This window comes from Dicentrarchus labrax, unplaced genomic scaffold, assembly GCF_905237075.1.
Source record: "Dicentrarchus labrax unplaced genomic scaffold, dlabrax2021, whole genome shotgun sequence".
Lineage (NCBI taxonomy): Eukaryota > Metazoa > Chordata > Actinopteri > Moronidae > Dicentrarchus > Dicentrarchus labrax.
Window position 1 is genome coordinate 30,223,934 of NW_026136720.1, and position 18,306 is coordinate 30,242,239.

The 18,306-nt window shown below is 41.5% G+C and overlaps 1 protein-coding gene across 1 annotated transcript in view; it reads left to right on the plus strand.

The window, feature by feature from the left end:
- Positions 1-2,292: 2,292 nt before the first annotated feature.
- The window catches only part of kiaa1549la (KIAA1549-like a), a 100,931-nt gene continuing 84,917 nt past the window's right edge, over positions 2,293-18,306 (plus strand). Inside the window, 1 exon segment of the mRNA XM_051382072.1 lies at positions 2,293-2,825. Coding sequence (XP_051238032.1) covers positions 2,585-2,825 — 241 coding nt within the window. The 5' untranslated portion in view covers positions 2,293-2,584.

Here is an 18,306-nt window from a genome sequence, read left to right on the forward strand (position 1 = left end):
CTATATTGCAACCAGCCACCAGGGGGCGATAGCTTCACTTTTGGGGAGCTGTCATAAAGTCCATCTTTATGTATGTGGTTCTAACTTTAATGGTCAGTCCTTATGATGTTAAGTAAATGTGTTGCCCTGTGTCCCCTTTGTTTCAGTCAGAAATCAGCCCGAACAAGCCTCAAACTCTCGAGTGGCCCATGTGTGGTCCAGGTTTTATGCTTAGGAAGCATTTTATCAGCTTTCTTAACCAACCAACTCTTATCCCCTCCAGCATGTAGGAGACTTCATAGCAGCTTTTTCACTGCAGACATTTTGAGTTGTTATAAATATTGTTATTGGCTGTATTATTGGGTGGAAGGACGCCATCTTTAATGTAACTAGTTACACCTGTTTTTTTCTGATGTGACAAGTTCAAATGTGTGTGGGGACAAAGCTCTGTGAATCCATCCATCAGCACCGGCCACCATAGCAGCTGGAGCCGGAGAGCGGACCAAGTGGCGCCAAAACGTCTTCTCTTTAGCACACACACACTTAAACATCCTTAAATATGACTCCTTATAAAGATAAAGAATGTCAACTCAGCTGAGGTAAGACATTTACTTGATGTGTATCAGCTTCGTGTTAAATGTTCTCAGTCTTCACTTACACTAATTGAGCTGTTGATACATGTGACGCCATTTTCTGTTGAATTGTTCCTGCGTCATTTCCACCGCGGCCCGTCAGTCTCATTGAATGTTTTCAGCCCGCTGAAACTACTGAGAGACACTATATAAAACGAGCAATTCATTTAATAAGCTGTTGTTGTGAATGTCATAAAACCGGGGGGTTCACTCTCAGGGGAGAACCTGTAGCCTGTAGGTCATGTTGTTCAGATAGTTATTACTAATGACTGGGCAGAAATGATGTGTTCAGCCTAATGATTTGTTCAAATCAATGTAATTTGGAACATTATGCCACCACGCCATTCAGATAGCTTCTCATAAGTCTGTCGAGGACATAACGCAGTGTTTACCATTGTGGGGTCCTGGAGGGTGTTCCAGCGGCAGCATAATGATTCCACCATCATTTCCTTTACGGTAAACTGGGCACAATGGGAACAGTACTAATGAGTGTATTTCCCCTGGTGTGGCTGTGTAACAGTGTAACAGGCAGTGTGACTGTGCCCTCAGCTCCACCAGGGGTCGCCTGCCTCCCGCTGAACTCAGATCTGCCCAAACACATCAAACAGCAGAGCAGCGCTGGCGTCACTGCCCGCCGTGGTTGTCTCTGCTTTAATGATGCAGCGGGCTTCAGTGCGGTCCATTACTGAGGGGAGAGGGGAGACACTGGACACTAGTGAATGTCTCGTCCGTCCTCCATACTGGCTTTAGAGGAGGGGTTAAGTCGGACCAGCCTGGCATTTCTACCATAATTACAGCAAAGGCTGTTTCTACCTGCCAGGAGCTGCGTCAAGTTAGCCCAAACAAGACCGGAAGTTAGGCAGTTTACTCATTAAAGCCTGAACTGAAAGCCTGCCCTAGGTTCAGAGTGAGTGCTGCCCTTCACACAACAAAGGTGTGTGTTAACAGTGAGTGAAATCATATAAAGAGGGGTGCTCTAGCTGGGAAATGGATGCTAAAGACAACCTGGACCAAAGGTAGCTGTCAGCAGAGGCTTTAGAAAATGAACTCTGGTTGCTGGGTTTGAGCATTATACTGTAATAATAATAATAATAATAATAATAAGAAGAAATGTATAGAGCACTTTTAAAACCAACGATACAAAGTTATTCACATAAAATAAAAACAAGTTATAAAAAGAAAAGAAAAACATTGAGGAAATAAAGGATACTTCTGAATCTAAATTCAAGTACAATCAGGACAGGCTCTCTGATAAAGGTGTGTTTTAAGAAGAGACCTAAAAGAGATCACTGGTTCAGCCGACCTGATTTGTTCTAAACACCCTGTTCAGACACATTGTTTCTGCATTTTACAAACTAATCTTTAGCCCTAGTTTAATAATTAGGATTAACACATGTTCACAAGCATTGTGTTGGGACAGCAGCACTGCGGTGGCTCAGCCTGTGTATATGTTGTAGCTGATGACAGAAACAGAAACATGATCATTACCATTAAACTTCTGACTTTCCAAAGCCAGATCCTAATGACGAGCCATAGAAGACATTATTAAATGTATACTACAGCTAGTAGGCTATCTATACTACACACAACTGTGGAAAAAAGGGCCCACTTAACCACACCATGCCAAATGCACTTCCAGGCGATTTGAAGAGGCGTTTATTTTGAAGGCAGCATAGGCTGGTTTCCGGTACTGTGACCGTGTGTTGATGCAGCTGCCAGCGGAGATGGAGAGCGCCTTGCGGTCGCAGTAGGGACATCAGACTTCACACTGCGCGTACACACACCAACAGACTCGGTGAGAAGCGTAAAGGAAAAACTCGAAAGCTCTTTGTTTCCGTATCGATCCCCACAGCCTCCAGCAGGCTCATGGAGAGCGGAGCCCTGCTTGTCCGCACCGGGGGCACGTTGATCGGATGCCTTTCACCACAGCAGCGCCGTTAGATGCTCTCCATTCAGGATTAATTGGTTGACCAATGGCTCCCAAACATGCGCTCCTCTCTAGAAGCAGTGGCCCCGGAGTTGGAGGGGTAAATAATAAAGGAGACCCCTGCTCTTCCTCTCCGGCGGTATGGATGCTGAACGCGGGGATGGTGGCCGCCTGTTCGCCGAGGAACAGGAGGAGGACGCGGGCGCTGGATGGGATGCTGGCCCGGTGGATTGTGACCATCGGCGCGGTGCTGATGCTGATGATGCAGAGCTCCTTGGCCGCTGACGGTAAGACACTGATGTTGTGTTATCTTCCAACCTGTGAGAGTGGCCCTTTTTTATTCCGTATAATCCAAAAAATTCAACCTTAAACTCAACAACCGGAGTGGCGCTGAATGCTCTGGCTCCCAGTCTCAAGCTGGCTTGATATCATCCTCTCATATTACTAATGCAGTTCTTTATCAGCCAGTTCAGGAGAATGTCTGTGTGTGGCAGATCTCATCAGACTGTTAGATATAGGCTAACCACTAAAAACAACAGTGGGTTGTGGAAGATAAGGCAGGCATTTTGATGCGTCTGGAGCTGTTCTTCCTGATCTCTGGGGGCATTGTTGTTGTTTTCACAGCATGTATATTTTCACTAATTTGATTTATTGGTCTGACTGCATTTTAAAGATATGAATCAATTTAAAGCATCAGTGTGGTCACACACAGGCCCTAACCGATGTCACGTCCCCAAAACACGCAGCCGAAGCGCACAGCGGACCGCAGCGCTGCGCCGCCACAGCGCGCTCTCCGCGGCCGGATGTTTCTTTGTATTAACGAGGAAACTTTTTATTCATACATGGAGCATTGAGCCCCGAGGTGGTCAACCTCGAACAAGATCCATAGGGGACGTTTCATAGTCGGCACAGTTAAATAATGTATGATCTCCGTGTCTTCACAGCCATCTGAGGAAACCAGAACATAGCAGCAAAGAGGTTACATATTTCAGTCTCATTGACTACAGCTCTCTCAATATTGCCAACAAAAAGCAATGATATTGTTGGGGGTTTTGTTAAAGGGATATACTGATTGTTTTTAAAGCACTGGAAGGTGCTTGATTGAACTCGTCAAACCCAAATCCAAATCTAGACCCCAACCAACCTCCAAGAAACCATGGAGGAGGCCTTGACTGGACGAAGTCAAGTTTGCATTGATTATATTCTTGACAGGTTCTTGAAAACAAATGAGTATCACAGAGAGTTAAGCACGAATACAACTGAACCAAAGTGGGAAAGCTGCCCATACGAAAAAACAGAAATCTACCAAACCCAGATGTAAATGCATCCGAGATTCAAATCCATCAGCTGGAGCCAGCTCCAGACGTACTCATAGATGCAACTGGCAACAACAACATATTTTTCCTTGTAACCCTACCAATAACTAGCTCTGCAGGTAGATTAAAGTTTAGTTGTATTTACAAAGGTTTGGAGATCTTGGCCACTCAGACTGGATGTGAATGGAATTTCAACTTTGGTGCTGGCAGCTCTGAAGTTGACATTTGAAAAACCTAAATGTCAAACATCTTTCCAGGAATGATGTCTCAGTTTTACTCAGGATGTTTCACAGACAAATGTGGAGGGTTTTCAGTATGAGACATGGAGCTGCTGAAGTTTTAAAAATATATGTTACCTTTTCTCAACCATAATGAACCCATAAAAACCAAAGCAACACACAGGTCTGTATCTTTAGCCGTCACTATACAAATAATACACAAATATAAAGAAGGTAAGTCAGCCCCCACCCACCGTAGTTTCTACATTAGGTCAACATCTCATTTCATACAGAGCGAATATGCTTCATGAAATGTTTGCTAATAATGATATTGTATCTGACCTGAAAGTAACCCATGGCTGTCTGCAATATGTGGTGGCAATGAATTGATAAGTGGCTCCCATGTCTCCATAAAATTGTTCTCATTATTGTTAAATGTCATCAGGCGATATGTGTAGATCTCATAGAAGCACCATTTAACTGAAGATGCCTCTTTTATCCACTGAGATCATTTGCTTTCATGGACAACAAATAATACTTTCTCAGGCAAACATGATTTGGTGCCACACAACAATGTATCCCGCCTAAACCCACCACACACAACCACAACCTTGCAATATAACAAGCTGTAAAAAATCATCCTCTCCATTTTCCTAGAATTGAGTCATTTGTGGCCAAAAGCAGAACAAATGGCCTTTTTCTGTTTCACATTGACATCACAGGAGTGAGTAAATTGTTGATTGGTTTACTTGCTGCTTTGTTGTTTCGTATTAAGTATTTAAGTGATTGACACACACACACACAGAGGGTCAGAAGAACACTCTCAGTCGTAGCACCTTAGCAATCTGTCTTATAAACTCTCAGATAAGAAAATAATGAAATACGGCTTCCTCTCACTAACACGTGCCACCACTACGGTGTCCTTTGCGGGTAATAAAGAATGACTGCGCCCCTGTGATTAGCACAGACGTATGAAATGCATACCCCATTGTTAGGCGCAGATTTGAGAATGAAAGCCAGAGATACTGAATATGGAAGTGATTGCCAAAGTATTTGGAAAAAGACAGTTTATGTGCCCAGCCTCCCCAGTTAAATCTGAGCAAATCGCCCACTCACTCTCAACATATCCTCTTTTATATCATGCTGCTGTGCCACTTTACAGCAAGCTTTTCCACAGCATGGCTTGGGGAGATTTGACTCTCTTACCTGGTTACTCAAGCATTAAGCTGTTTCAGGTTGTTTTAGACGGAAAACATTCCCCTTTTATTTTTGTATTCTCCATCTCCATTTATAACAAAAATATGTTTTGGAGGCTGATGCCCAGCTTGTGTGTGTGTGTGTGTGTGTGTGTGTGTGTGTGTGTGTGTGTGTGTGTGTGTGTGTGTGTGTGTGTGTGGAGCATTCGTGTCTGCGGGCACTCGCAGAATTTGTGTGTGTAGGTGTTTTCTTTAATAGGTCTACAGAGATCTTCATCCTCAGTCAATAGCTGAGATCTATTGGTCCGTGTTACCATGGGAACAGTTCAGCAGTTAGTACTTTTCTCACTGTGTGTCTGTGTTTGTCAGTCAGGGATTGAAATAACGTCTGAGTAAGTGTCAGGTCTGTTGCCTAATAATCAGCGTCCAGTGACACACACTAGCGGAGATGAAATGCTCTCTGAAGCACTGGGAGATTGGTGGGGTTTGAACTCAAACCCTTCCAGCTGCCCAACACCGACTCTCTGGTCACCTCTGAGTCACTCACTGCACAGTGCCGTTGTTTTTTTTAGAATTAAGCATCAGTTGTGTATGTGACCCTTTTCTCAAATCTTTCTGTACTCAACATCTACTACACGAGTTAAACCACTAGCCTAGCATTTCTTGCCACAATTTAGGTTTACCAGAAGTGTCCAGCAAGAGAACAGCTTTTCTGTTTTTATAGGTAAATAGTCTGATTATATAGTTGCTAAAGACTACATACAGATATAAAGACATACATTAAGATAACATGGAAACAAAAGGATCACTGTGGTAATGGTGATATATTAGAAAAAAGTAAGGCTAAGTGTTGTTAAAAAATGTCAGTGACATTTCATGATACCTGAAATTTGGTACAGATACCAAAACTATCTTTTTCTTTAAAAGAAAGAAGCAATCGTTACAGATGTTTAATGGTGTTTAAATACAAGCAGATGTTCTTATAAGTAAAATACAGTCAATTAGCAAAATTATGATTTATGTTAGGAATGAACTGATCAAAGACTACGGGAAGTTAACGTCACAAAAAAGTAAAACCTGTATAAAAGAAACATCCAAACATACTGCTAATATTAAAGCTACTATTTACTACTAGTTAACTAAAATTCCAGAAATAAGATGTTGTTTTTGTTTTTACTTACCTTTATTATTATCTGGCCATGCGTATAGTTTTGGGTTTATTTGCCCAGGTTTTAGATATACAAGCTTCTTCCTATCAAAGAAATAGTCAACAGAAACCTTTGAGGTTATCCAGAGTAAAGGGGCTTGTAGCGACTCCTATCAATAAAAAAAGCCTGTAAGTGGGCTCTTTACTGTGACGCGTTTAACAGAAGAATCCATACAGAAGTCAAGATGCAATTTATACCATTTATTAAGCGAAAAGACTTAAAAAACATATTATCCGAGCCCTACTCACTCACTGTGTCTCAGTCCTGCCATGCAAGTCAACAGGTAAATAAGAACTACAGTATAACTACTGTATAACAATAACTACGAATAAGAATAATTATAATGATAACAATGTACTGCTGTACATTGTGCAGAAAACAAGAAGTAAACCAGAGTGATATTATGGGTTCAGGAAGTTCTTCAAAGACGGGAGGAGTTCAGACAATCCAACACTAGTTACAAGAGGACATCAGTAAGGACCAAGCAAACTTCAGAGAACCATCGTTTTCTCAAGTAGAATAACTTTTTTATATTTAGTTTGCAGCCTAACACTGTTATATTAAGCGTTTAATAAGTTGTATATCACAATATTGCTCTGAAAGTGATCCCACGGATATTGTTCGCCACTGACATTGTTACAGTTTTTACAGGAAGATTTTTAAAATGCATATAAACCCTTGTTTATTTTAGTGAGAATAGAATAGTGTTAGCCTTTCACATACATGCAAGGGTGTGTATTTTTTGCGTCAAAGGGGAAGACAAATGATTGACAAAGTGATAACTTTCCAAAGTTGTATACACTGTCTCAGAGTATTATAAACCACCACCTGCAGTGTTTTGGCATCTTACGCATGCATGCCTGCCAGCTTTTGGTACTTGACAGTTACAGCATACATTTTCTACACCTACTACTCTACGGACACTCTACGGTTTGTACTAAGAAAGTGTTTTGGTTTGATACCCAGCCCTAGACACCAGTCTGATTTTAGATAAACCTGAAGGGACGATACATTTCATGCGACTGCTCTGAGGCAGCTGCTGTAATTAAAGGTCAGTTTATGTAATATAAATGAGGCCCCACCTTTCTGGCTGAGAATAGGATGACATGTTTACATATTTATTTGGCCTTTAAATGGAGGAACCAAGTCTAATAACCTCGACGGGACAGTGAGGAATGGAACGCCTGGCCACATTGATAAATCCTCTGCTGATAATCATTTCTCTGCTGTCATCAATTAAAGTGATCGATTGTGCTGATTAGGTGCAGTATAGCCTGGCTCCTGTCTGTCTCCTGTGGTTTCTGAGAGTGGAGGAGTTGGCTGAGGATCAGAGCTCTGACAGTTTGATTAAAAGTTTTGTGTCTGTAGCCGGAAAAAGTTTCTTGTGATGCATCTTCTCAAAATAAAAGCAATGTTACTGTTTGCTGTTGTGTTATATACAAGAGAGCAAGAAAGAGAGCAGGTAATCAGTCATATTCAGACGCTCACTGAGGTTGAATTTAAATGCGATTGCGGGGTCGATACATTTTCAGCTCAAAGTAAAAACTGGCACTGAGATGGCGTGTTAGCACGCTGCTGCTTCATATGCATACAGTCACACATGGAGAACCCGGTGAGAGCAGGGTCTGCAGAGCTTTTGCACTGTTGAAGCTGATTTGGTTTCACTCAAATATCAAAACAATAAAATCTATAAATATTTATCTCAGCAGGGCTTTATTAAATCTGAAAGGAGAATGACTTTACAATGTATTTTTCTGAATAAGAAAATGTCATTTTTAGTAGTTTGTACGTAATCGCAGTGAATTCCACAAGGTTCATGGTGCACTTAAGCACCGAGCTTGTGTTTAATGCATGGAGACTGCCGGATGTGATCCCTCTGGAAACTTTGATGATGGTTGACAGATGAGAACACTTGCTGTGCTATAACCAGCTTTATTTGATGTCAGCTACTTGGCTTCATAAGGATTCTCGCTCACACACCATTGCTCAGTTCATCGGTTTAGAAACCCTGACAAATTGAATGAATGGCAGCACACTCCGCTGTGTCCTCTTCAGTGCTGAAGTAAATAAAATTTCCAAGATTCATTCCAAAAGGTTCCCGAAGCCACAGTTCACTTCGTTCACCTCTGCTCAATTTGTTTTGTGTCAAACTATGTCTCCTAAATGTATTAAGAAGGATATGTCACCAAACAACGGAAAAGAAAGCACAGTGCTGTGGCAAGTTTGGTAAAAGCTAACGGATGTTTTTTCAGCCTCTTGTAATGGCAACATTCATGATCCATACGTGGTAATGTAAGCAATAACTGTTAACTGTTAAAATAATGGGCAACTCTATATGTTACATACCGATGGTGCTAACTCAAGAAACCACATTTTTTCTCTACCAGTATATAGGCCGACCTTATTCAGCTACGGACAGTTCACGCAGGTTTATTCCTAATAAGATTATTTATTGTTGACTGTTGTTGAATCCTGAATTGGACCAGTTAAAGAACCAGAGCTAATTTGGTGGAAAAGGGGTACTCTTGATCCACATCTCAGTTGCAATCACATTTTAGTTCTTAACAAATCATGGATGTATACATCGCAGAAATGGAATATATAATGTGTAGGTATGTTTTCATCAGTGTATAATCACCTGCATAGAGAAATCCTCATATTTTAGTTACCTTAGAATGAGCTGTTTTTATCTACAGAGGGAGCGGGTCGTCTTACATGGAGCTCGCCATGTTAAACAGCCATATTTCTACAGTAGTCCAGAATGGAGTTTTGCGGCCACCGTAGTTTCTTCTACACCGCTAGATGCCAATAAATGTGACACACTGGTCCTTTAAAGAATAAGGCTGGTCATAGATAGTAATTTTTCTTACTATTAAATTCCAAGACCAACAAAAGACCAAAACCAACAATGAACTGATGTTACTACCTGATGTACTGTCTGTGTATGCTGAAAGCCTGATATAGTTTCCTTCTCTGTGCCATAGACCTCCATCGTTGTCCAAAATCTATTAAAACCACATCAGTGAGCCATACTGTTACTGAGCACCCACACACTGCAGTTTATTTAAAGTCAATCTAACATACACCGTCATGGCAGTATCACAGTGACACATTGGATAATGTGTATTATTAAACGTATGATCTGAGATGGAAAATAGTCCCCCCAAATCTGCACTTTAATTTAAATGTGCTCCTGTTTGAGTGAGGCTTACTGCGCAGCTCGTTTCAGCTTGTTACATTTTTTTTTACATAAAGTATCTGTCATCTGTTTTCAAAGAATTACAGAACAAATGTGGCTGAGTACTACAGACTGTGTAGTGTAAGTAAGACCGTATGAGATGAACTTTTCATGGAATTTGTAGAAAATAAGAATAGGAAATATGTAGAATAATGCCAAAGAGCAACTCTGGTTGAACGTGGGTTTAACAGTTTAGTTTATGTAAGTCCTCTTCATACTTATAGTGTATTGTAACAACATAGGCTACTACAGGCACTGATTCACAATGATGAAACTGGCTGCAGCACCTATGGAGGCTTTGCAGTTACATCGTGCTAGATGTTGGCAGGCATTTCATCAAGATGAGTGACAAGAGTTGGAGCAGAAACCTGACTAGAGAGGGATGAGAACAGAACTATCAATACTGCTACTGCGTCAACGATAAAAGTTTCATGTCGGAGCTTTAATTTATGCCAACTACTCAAGCTCAGACCTCAGCTGTCCTTCCTTGCGTCACTGCACTGCTTCCCCCCCACACCCCCCCACACCCCCTTTTGTCTGAAGAGCTCAGGTGATCAGAGGTGTTGCAGTACATCTGAGGACTCTGGCTGGAATTGATCCAAGGCCAAAGATCCTGCATGTGGTCCCAGCGGTGGGGGGTGGTGGGGGTGGGGCGGGGGCGACGGGGCGCAGGCACTGCATCATCCCCGCACATGTTCTAGGCATTAAAGCAGCAGTGGCTCGTTTTGCATCGCTCCGCTCGGCTGCACTCCGCTCTGTACTTCTCTGTGCCGCTCTGATTATGCACTGCTGGAGCTTTTCACACCGACAAGGAGAAAGAAAAAGAAATCGGATGGAAGTTTTGGCTGTTGCATACCACACAGATTTAAACCAGAACCATGCGAGTTTTCTGACATTGAATGGCAGTGTAGACTTGATTAAATAATCCCCGTTAATGCGTAATGGAAAGCATATTGTGCTGCAAGAAGAGACATTTCATAATAAAATGCTCATCTTTTTACGTGTTACATTTTCTCGGTTATGTCAGCCCCCCTTGCAATATTTGTCATTTATGACGCATCCGTACCTCAGAGACTCTCCTTCACTGCAGGTAGACTGTGCAATGATGCCTGCTGTCATGTTAACCTCTCTGCTGGCAGCGCTTTCATTGCTCTCCCTGTTGCCAGGCAGAAACACAGAGCAGCAGCTTTATTATACAAGCATAACGAACTCTAATGATATGATTGGCACAACTCTTTAGTTTTTAGTTACAGCTCGTTGTTTTTGTGGTTCCCAAGCTGAGCATCTCTAACAGAGAGATGTTATGCACCTCGGCCTTTTGCCCTCTATCGCACATACACACACTCAACGCAGCACTCATCAGTGTATCAGACAGCGCCTTTCTGCTGCACTCTGAGTTCATCATTTCTGGAATATGTGAGTGTGTCTGAGTTTGAGTGAGGCATATCGAGAGAGACCTGAAGTCAGAGAGGGGGAGAGAGAGGTTTCATATGCAGATCATAAATATTTCCCCAGCTGGTACATTAAATACATTATGCATTGCAGGGCCCTGTTGCAAATCATACGGGTAGGCAGAAGCTCTTTCGGATAAATTGATTTTTATAATCCCAATTAGCCACACTTTGTATTTTTCTAATCTGTGGGCGCTGCGAGAGGTTGCATGTTTCCTCACCGGTGTGTTTTAGGAAGGTTAATTATTTTCCGACAGTCTCATGTGAGAGGCACTTTGATGTACAAAAGCATCTTTACATGAGAACACTTCTCATGTTCAAAGCTCATTCATGTGTGCACACGGTACACAATATGCACTCGTGCAATGTGGTTTGTAAAGTGTGTATGCCTTAATGTGTCCGGGGAGAATTCACAGCGTGGAGATTTACTGCAGGGAGCAAAATACCAGCACACTTCTGCATGTAGACTAGAGACATCTGTGAGTGCATGTAGCGTGCTTCCCTCCAGATGTTGATGCAAGAAAGGTGTCAAGTTTCAACTGAGGAAAATTAATATTTCTTAAAGGATCGATTCACCCCAATTACACACACAGGCACACACACTTATCTCTAGTGATATTTAGCAGTACTAGTAGTTTAGGTTTTCTTCTTTCTTTCTTTCTTTTCTTTCTTATATGTGCTAAGGAGAAGTTATACAGAGGTGATAATGCCAGAAGAGATATGATGATAGTATTCTTGTTCACCCTCCAGTTTCAATCTGAATGTGAAGCAAGACATCGAAACACCAAGTTGTACTCCACAAAGAGTTAGTTTTATCTGTATTTTGGATCATCATGACCTGTAGTCTATATCAGACACTAAGTTAAAGAGAGTATGTATACCATATGTTTACACCCTGGCTTTGTGGTGTGTAAAATTCCTCCCTTTTTCACTCATGCTCTACTCAGAAACACTCAATAATTCACTCTATAGTATACAGTAAATTCACATTCATTTTTCATCATCACTAACAGAGTCCCACGACTGTACTACATCTATAAAATCAACCACATGGCATTGTTAGCGGAAAATGGCATACGTGCCATGAAAAGGACTTTTTCTGTTTGATTGTGTTGGGAATTTATGAGGGCACTATACAGAGCATAAATTTCACCAACAGAATTTGGACACTCAAATAAAATGGCAGACAGTAAACACGGTGCTCTTTTATAGAACTCACAGCTGTGCGTGACTGCCATCTCCTATTAGCTTTGGGGCAGTTTGTGGGCAGGACTCAAATATTTATCATTCTTGTAGACCTTTTTTGACACGTCACAGTAGGAAAAGCACAGTTGTAAATAATAGAATTATAATGGTTGAATTCCATTTAACTGCTTGAGTTTCAGGGTCCTGGTATTGTTCATCCTGGATCACTGTCACATGGTCACGACTTGCGAGATGCACCGATTCTGTTGCCTGTTGCCGAGTCGATGGATCTTATTCATTTTCTATGGAGAGCAGGAGAGAACATTTTGGACACGCTGCAGCGAGCTGACTGACCGTTTGCCGTATCTGAATTTGCATAAACATGACTGGACTTTAACTTTATGCAAATAGAGTCTGTCCAACGCAACGCAGCAGGCTCACGAAACTCAGATCCAACTGTGAAACTAGGCAGTGCTGATCAAATATGAATCAAGATTATGTTACTGCATTGCCTATTTCTCACTTCAAATGTTTTCAGAAATATACTACTATACTAGTGTACCGTAATATGTTCAATACGTTTTCCACCCGGCCACCATGTTGTTGATAACGTCCGATCCAATATCAAGCACCACCCAACTTGCAATGTGTTCAGGCCCTAGCCGGAGTGTTCAGTGGTCCGGTGCATCCAGACCTGTGTGTCTGCACCATTACTGGGGCACTTGAACAGAACAGAGCCATCATTAATGTCATTAGTAACACCTGTGCTTTCCCTACTATGATGAGTCAAAATGCCTGCTGTGAAAAAGGTCCATTAGTGCACAGAGTGAGGTCACCTCATGGGCAGAGGTCCAATCATCCAGAATAATTCAGAACCTTTAAGACAATACAGCTTTTAAAATAATCAGTTTTTTATGGTTTACAAATTGGAGAATTTTCTGAACATACAAAAAGGAGAATTTGATTCTCTTCAATAAACCTGACCACTAAACACCACATTTAAGGATATAGATACATTGCTTTTAAAACAGTATCCATTCAGTTTTTTGTAATAGTCTTTTATATACACTGCTGTACATTATGTCCTCCCATACAGAGATTTATGTTTGTTTGTCTTGTTGTTATTATTATTAGTGATTGTCCAAAGTCCCGCGTGTTTTATGTGCATTATAAATGATCACATAAACTGATATCTTCATGATATGTTAATGAGCTGAGTAGTACTTTTTCATTAGTCTGATGAAATGCAGACATGTTGCCCATGCAGACTTTAACAAAAGATCCCTTAAAGAATACTTTTATGGGCTGAGTGTGCACCACAAACATTGGTGCTTTATTTCCCTCTTTTTGCTCCTGGTAGTTTGATTCAGTCTGTCAGCAGCACCTCAAAAACATAAACAAATTCCCAAGAACTTTGATGGACAGAAGGAACAGTTGAGTCAGTCACTCTTCATAGCTGAAATGGAACTAATGGGAATTTGGACACTTCAAGGTAATTCTTCAAGGTCAGAAATTCAATTTTATTACGACAAAATTGAGAGAATTGTTTAGTGCAGGTGTGTGCTTTTAAGAGTTCTGTCTATAGTTGCGTGATTGAATTGAAAAAAAGGTTTTGACGTGACCCCATCCTGATTTCCACGAGGCTCTGAATCCCCCCGTACAGGCAACAAATGATAGATTGAAAATGATGGAGAGCACACACTGTCCCCGGTAATAACAACTTTAGAGATGAAGTGTCAACTCTGAAATTGGAAATTCCCCTCTAGAGGAGTCGGGGTGGACGTGCGAAGCCCGAAGGACAGCGATGAAAGACAGCAGGAGTCAGACGAGCACGGGAACAAGCTTCATTTCCTGATTGGTTAAATATAAGGTGAAGAGACAGGAAACGCCAAATGTGGGAAAAGACTGACAGCGTGAGAAAAAAAAGACAGACAAGGGAGTGAAAGAAGTTGACTTCCTGACTCAACAGCAACGTCGTCATCATCACCATCATTAGCACTGTCATTGTCACCATCAGCTCTGTAATTGCTGTATCTATTCAGAGAAATGAAAACCGATTTAGGTCATATACACTAGGTAGAAAGTAAAGAGAGGCTACTTCTTTCTTCAGCCTCCAGAGTCTAGATTTTAATTTTCATACAACGTGGCCTGAGCTGAAGCTTTTTGTCTATAAGAGTAGAATTTTATCTGAGAGTGAAGTTCCTTCAGTGACTTTTGCATCGACAAGATTTATTTTTCTTCCGTCACTGAAATAAAAACGAGGTGCGTTTCTTTTGTGTGAACTCAGGGCTGTTCTTGTAAGGCTTTTATATAATCAGACCCATTGTAGAGTGCGCCTTCAAAAGCCTCTGCGTTTCTGCTCCGCGACTCACTCCGCCGTCCCGTCTTCAAGGTGTGTTTGTATCATTCACTCGAGCCTAGTCTCAAGTTGTTCCACTGTTCAATTCAAAATCAGCTGCTTTAGAAAATCTTCCAGGACACAGAATATGCAATCCAGCTTGTCATGACTGAGAAAAATCAATTTGTTCAGATGAAGCTTGTAGGGTAGAAGGTTTTTCTGTTTTGTTTTTTTGTAGCTAGATGTTGCAGAGTTCCTTGTACCCACAGGAGGTTGTTTCAGCCTCCAAACAGACAGGCAGCAGGGATTTATTTCTACTGTGGCATCTGAAAAAGAGAAAAGGGGGAGAGGGAAGGAAAGCGAGAGACAGAATGAAAATTTAATCAGCCCTTGCTTCTTAAGGGTTGACTGGGAGCGGGAAGGATTTATAGCTGCTTGGCCTCCTCTCCTTCAACTCCCCATGTATCACTGCAGCTGCTCACCTCCCTCCTTCACCCCATCACTCACTCACTGCTCTGTGTGTGTGTGTGTGTGTGTGTGTGTGTGTGTGTGTGTGTGTGTGTGTGTGTGTGTGTGTGTGTGTGTGTGTGTGTGCATCCGTCTGTCCAAGTCTCTTTCCATTTGTGTGTCTGATGTGTCACGTGGCCTTGAAGTCACAAACAAGGTTAAGGAACACAAGTGGTCAGATGATCAAACAGGTTTTCAACAGTCACCTATGTTAGCCAAACTATTTAGGAAGAGAGAAAACAAAGGCAGACAGATTAGTTGTCAACCAAATTGTCATCAGTACAGTAGCTGGAGATGCTAACGGTAGAAGCCGGCTGCTTGTTTTTTTGGGTGTAGTGATCACAACTTTTTAAGAACTTAACTGGTTGTTGCATAGTTTTGAAACGCTTTTCCTGTTTTTTTCAACATTTGGGTGTGTTCCCTTTCTTTTTTTAGTGGAGTTTCATAACTATGAGTATTTTATTCTATTTCTGCCAAAAGGTTCTCCTAAATGTTACACACTGGACCTTTAACACTAACTGAATGCTAGACAGGTTGATATTGGTTATATGTTGCAGATATTTCCTGATCACACTCGCACACATACACACACTAAAACCTGGGAGTTACAACAGCAGTCTGATCTGCTGATCACTGAGCAGCTCCACTGGAGCACATCTGTGCTGGTAATGTGGGCAAGCACTGTTCTATTTGTGCCATAGGCTGGGTTACAGCAAACAATCTATGTGTTAGGAATGGTTAATCATAGGCAACTTAAAGACATGGTGAGGATGTGGTTATGTTTTAGAAACAAAAATAATGAGTTGTTGGGTTGGGACAGTGAACCCTGGTCTCCTATGAAAGGTGAATGTGCTACACCCTCACCACTCCAAGGGCACACTAGTTCTTGTACTGGTGTCCAACTTTCTCAGCTTGGTAAATGAAAACACCATATTTCATCACAAAACAGAAGCTCATAAGACCCATCTGAGTATGATTATATAACAGCTGCAGTATGGCGATATTAGCCTAAAACAACTTAACTGTTTTCATTAGATTAGCTCATGTTTATTAAAGTATGTCTCTTCTGTTTCCATGGTGATGTTTGAAATATTCCCTTTGCTCATCTGTAATGGGGATATGCAGATGCATATAAACAGCTTATCCTGAATTTGACCTTAGCCAGGATTTTGGCTATTATCCTGCACGTAAATAGCAGCTGAATCTAAGTGCCTTCATAACTGGGGTTATTCAGGCCACAACATATTTTGACAACAGATAAACAGTAATATTAATAAATGATATTATGCTTAAGTGACGCTCAAATAATTATAAGTATAATACATTTCAGGCCATTTCATTGGGGTTTAAAATCAAAGTCCTGCAATCGGCAGCAATTAAGTGAATTCATTTCCACATGGCAGCTTATTTTCCTCATTATGTCTGTCTGGTGGAGCGAGGTTGCATTGCTGTTTAAACGGAACAATTGCTTTCGATGAGGAAGGTAATTATTCCCCCTGGGTAAATCAAAGTCAGCCCGGACGGTTCTGACCTCCACACCACTCTGTGCTGTCTATTTACCAGCCCGGAGAAGAAAATTCTTCATATAATATTCATAGCTGCGCATAATCGTACATGATGTTCAAGACCTAGTTTAGGTGTGAAGAAGCTGTAAACTGCCGATGCGCTCAACAACCCAGATTAGATTGTAACTTTGTAAGAGGGAAATGCTGAAAACCCAGCGTGCCCGTCGGTTCAGATGGCTGTATGAAATTCACTGTGAAGATCAGACGTATTTAGCTGCAGAGGCATTGTGAAGCCAGGGCCTGAGTTGAAGCACTGAGAGCCTTAAGATCAAAGGAATCAGAGGAGAACAGTATCTTTGGTTTATATATTTTATACTTTACAATTGAAGTGAAGCACTGTTGCGGGGTTCTGCAGTAAAATCTCTTTTTCAAGAGACTTTAGAGACTACTGGCACAGACTGTCAGTGAGGACGTTGAACTCTGTGCCACACTGTGTGTATGTGTGTGATTTTATGGTTCTGACAGTTACATAACGGGCAGAGACTAATTAGTGTCGACTTTCTTCTCTTTACTGTACTTTAAGGAACTGCAGAGACTTTATTTTCATCAACATCTTTATCATCTCAACAGCATCACGGTGTGGAGGCAACCAATGATACAGCATGAGTCAGGTTACGGATAATGACCACTTATCATATTAATGTCTACAGTCAGTAATGAAATGGCACTCTGTACTCGCACCATATGTGTCTTATAAAACACACACACTAATACACACACAGAGAGTTGTGCCACCACAGGGGACACAGTAAGGGCAAAGGCACATCAGGCGCTCAGGGCCAATCACGTTCACTCAGCTCACTTATTGGTTCGTGCAGAGTCACATGGTGCATCCTGCAGCAGTTTTGGCATGTGTTTTACCGGGAAATCAATAATGCTTTACACACAGCCACAAATACTACAGTACACAGACTTTCTCTCTCACACACACACACAGGCCCACAATGTTTAAAAATCATCAGTCAAAGTGCCAGAACAGCCCACTATGATTATTGCTTTCGCATAAGCGTGTGAGTGTCTGAGTGTGTATGAGTGTTCACTTGTGTGACGCCACGAGTGTGTGATGTGTTCTGTTTTGAGGGCGCACTTGAGTTAATAGGAATTCATAAGTGAATTAGAGCTTTGAACTTCCCTTCCTGTGTGTTTAGTGCGTACAGTACCGTAAGCATAAGTGTGTGTGCTTGTGCCGTGTGTGTGCGTGTCACACTACAAAGGGGCCTGTCCTCCTTTCTGACAATCCTCAGAGGATATGGTTGTCTTCAATAATTTGACAGTTTTCACATGTTTTTGAGAAAACCAGCAGGTTCCAGCTGACAAACACATGACAGCTGTGAAAATACAACCTGATGTGACTGGATTTTAAAGTGAATTGAAAAATGCGGTCTATATACTCTCCATATAAAAGTGTGACTCTTATGGCTCACATTGTAGGAATGGAACTACAGAAATCATTTTGTTGGTTTTGATGCTTTGATACCACTTTCTTTCAGACCAAACACAAGTGCAAGTACTTACATTTGGGTACTTGCTGATACCGAGTCGTGAA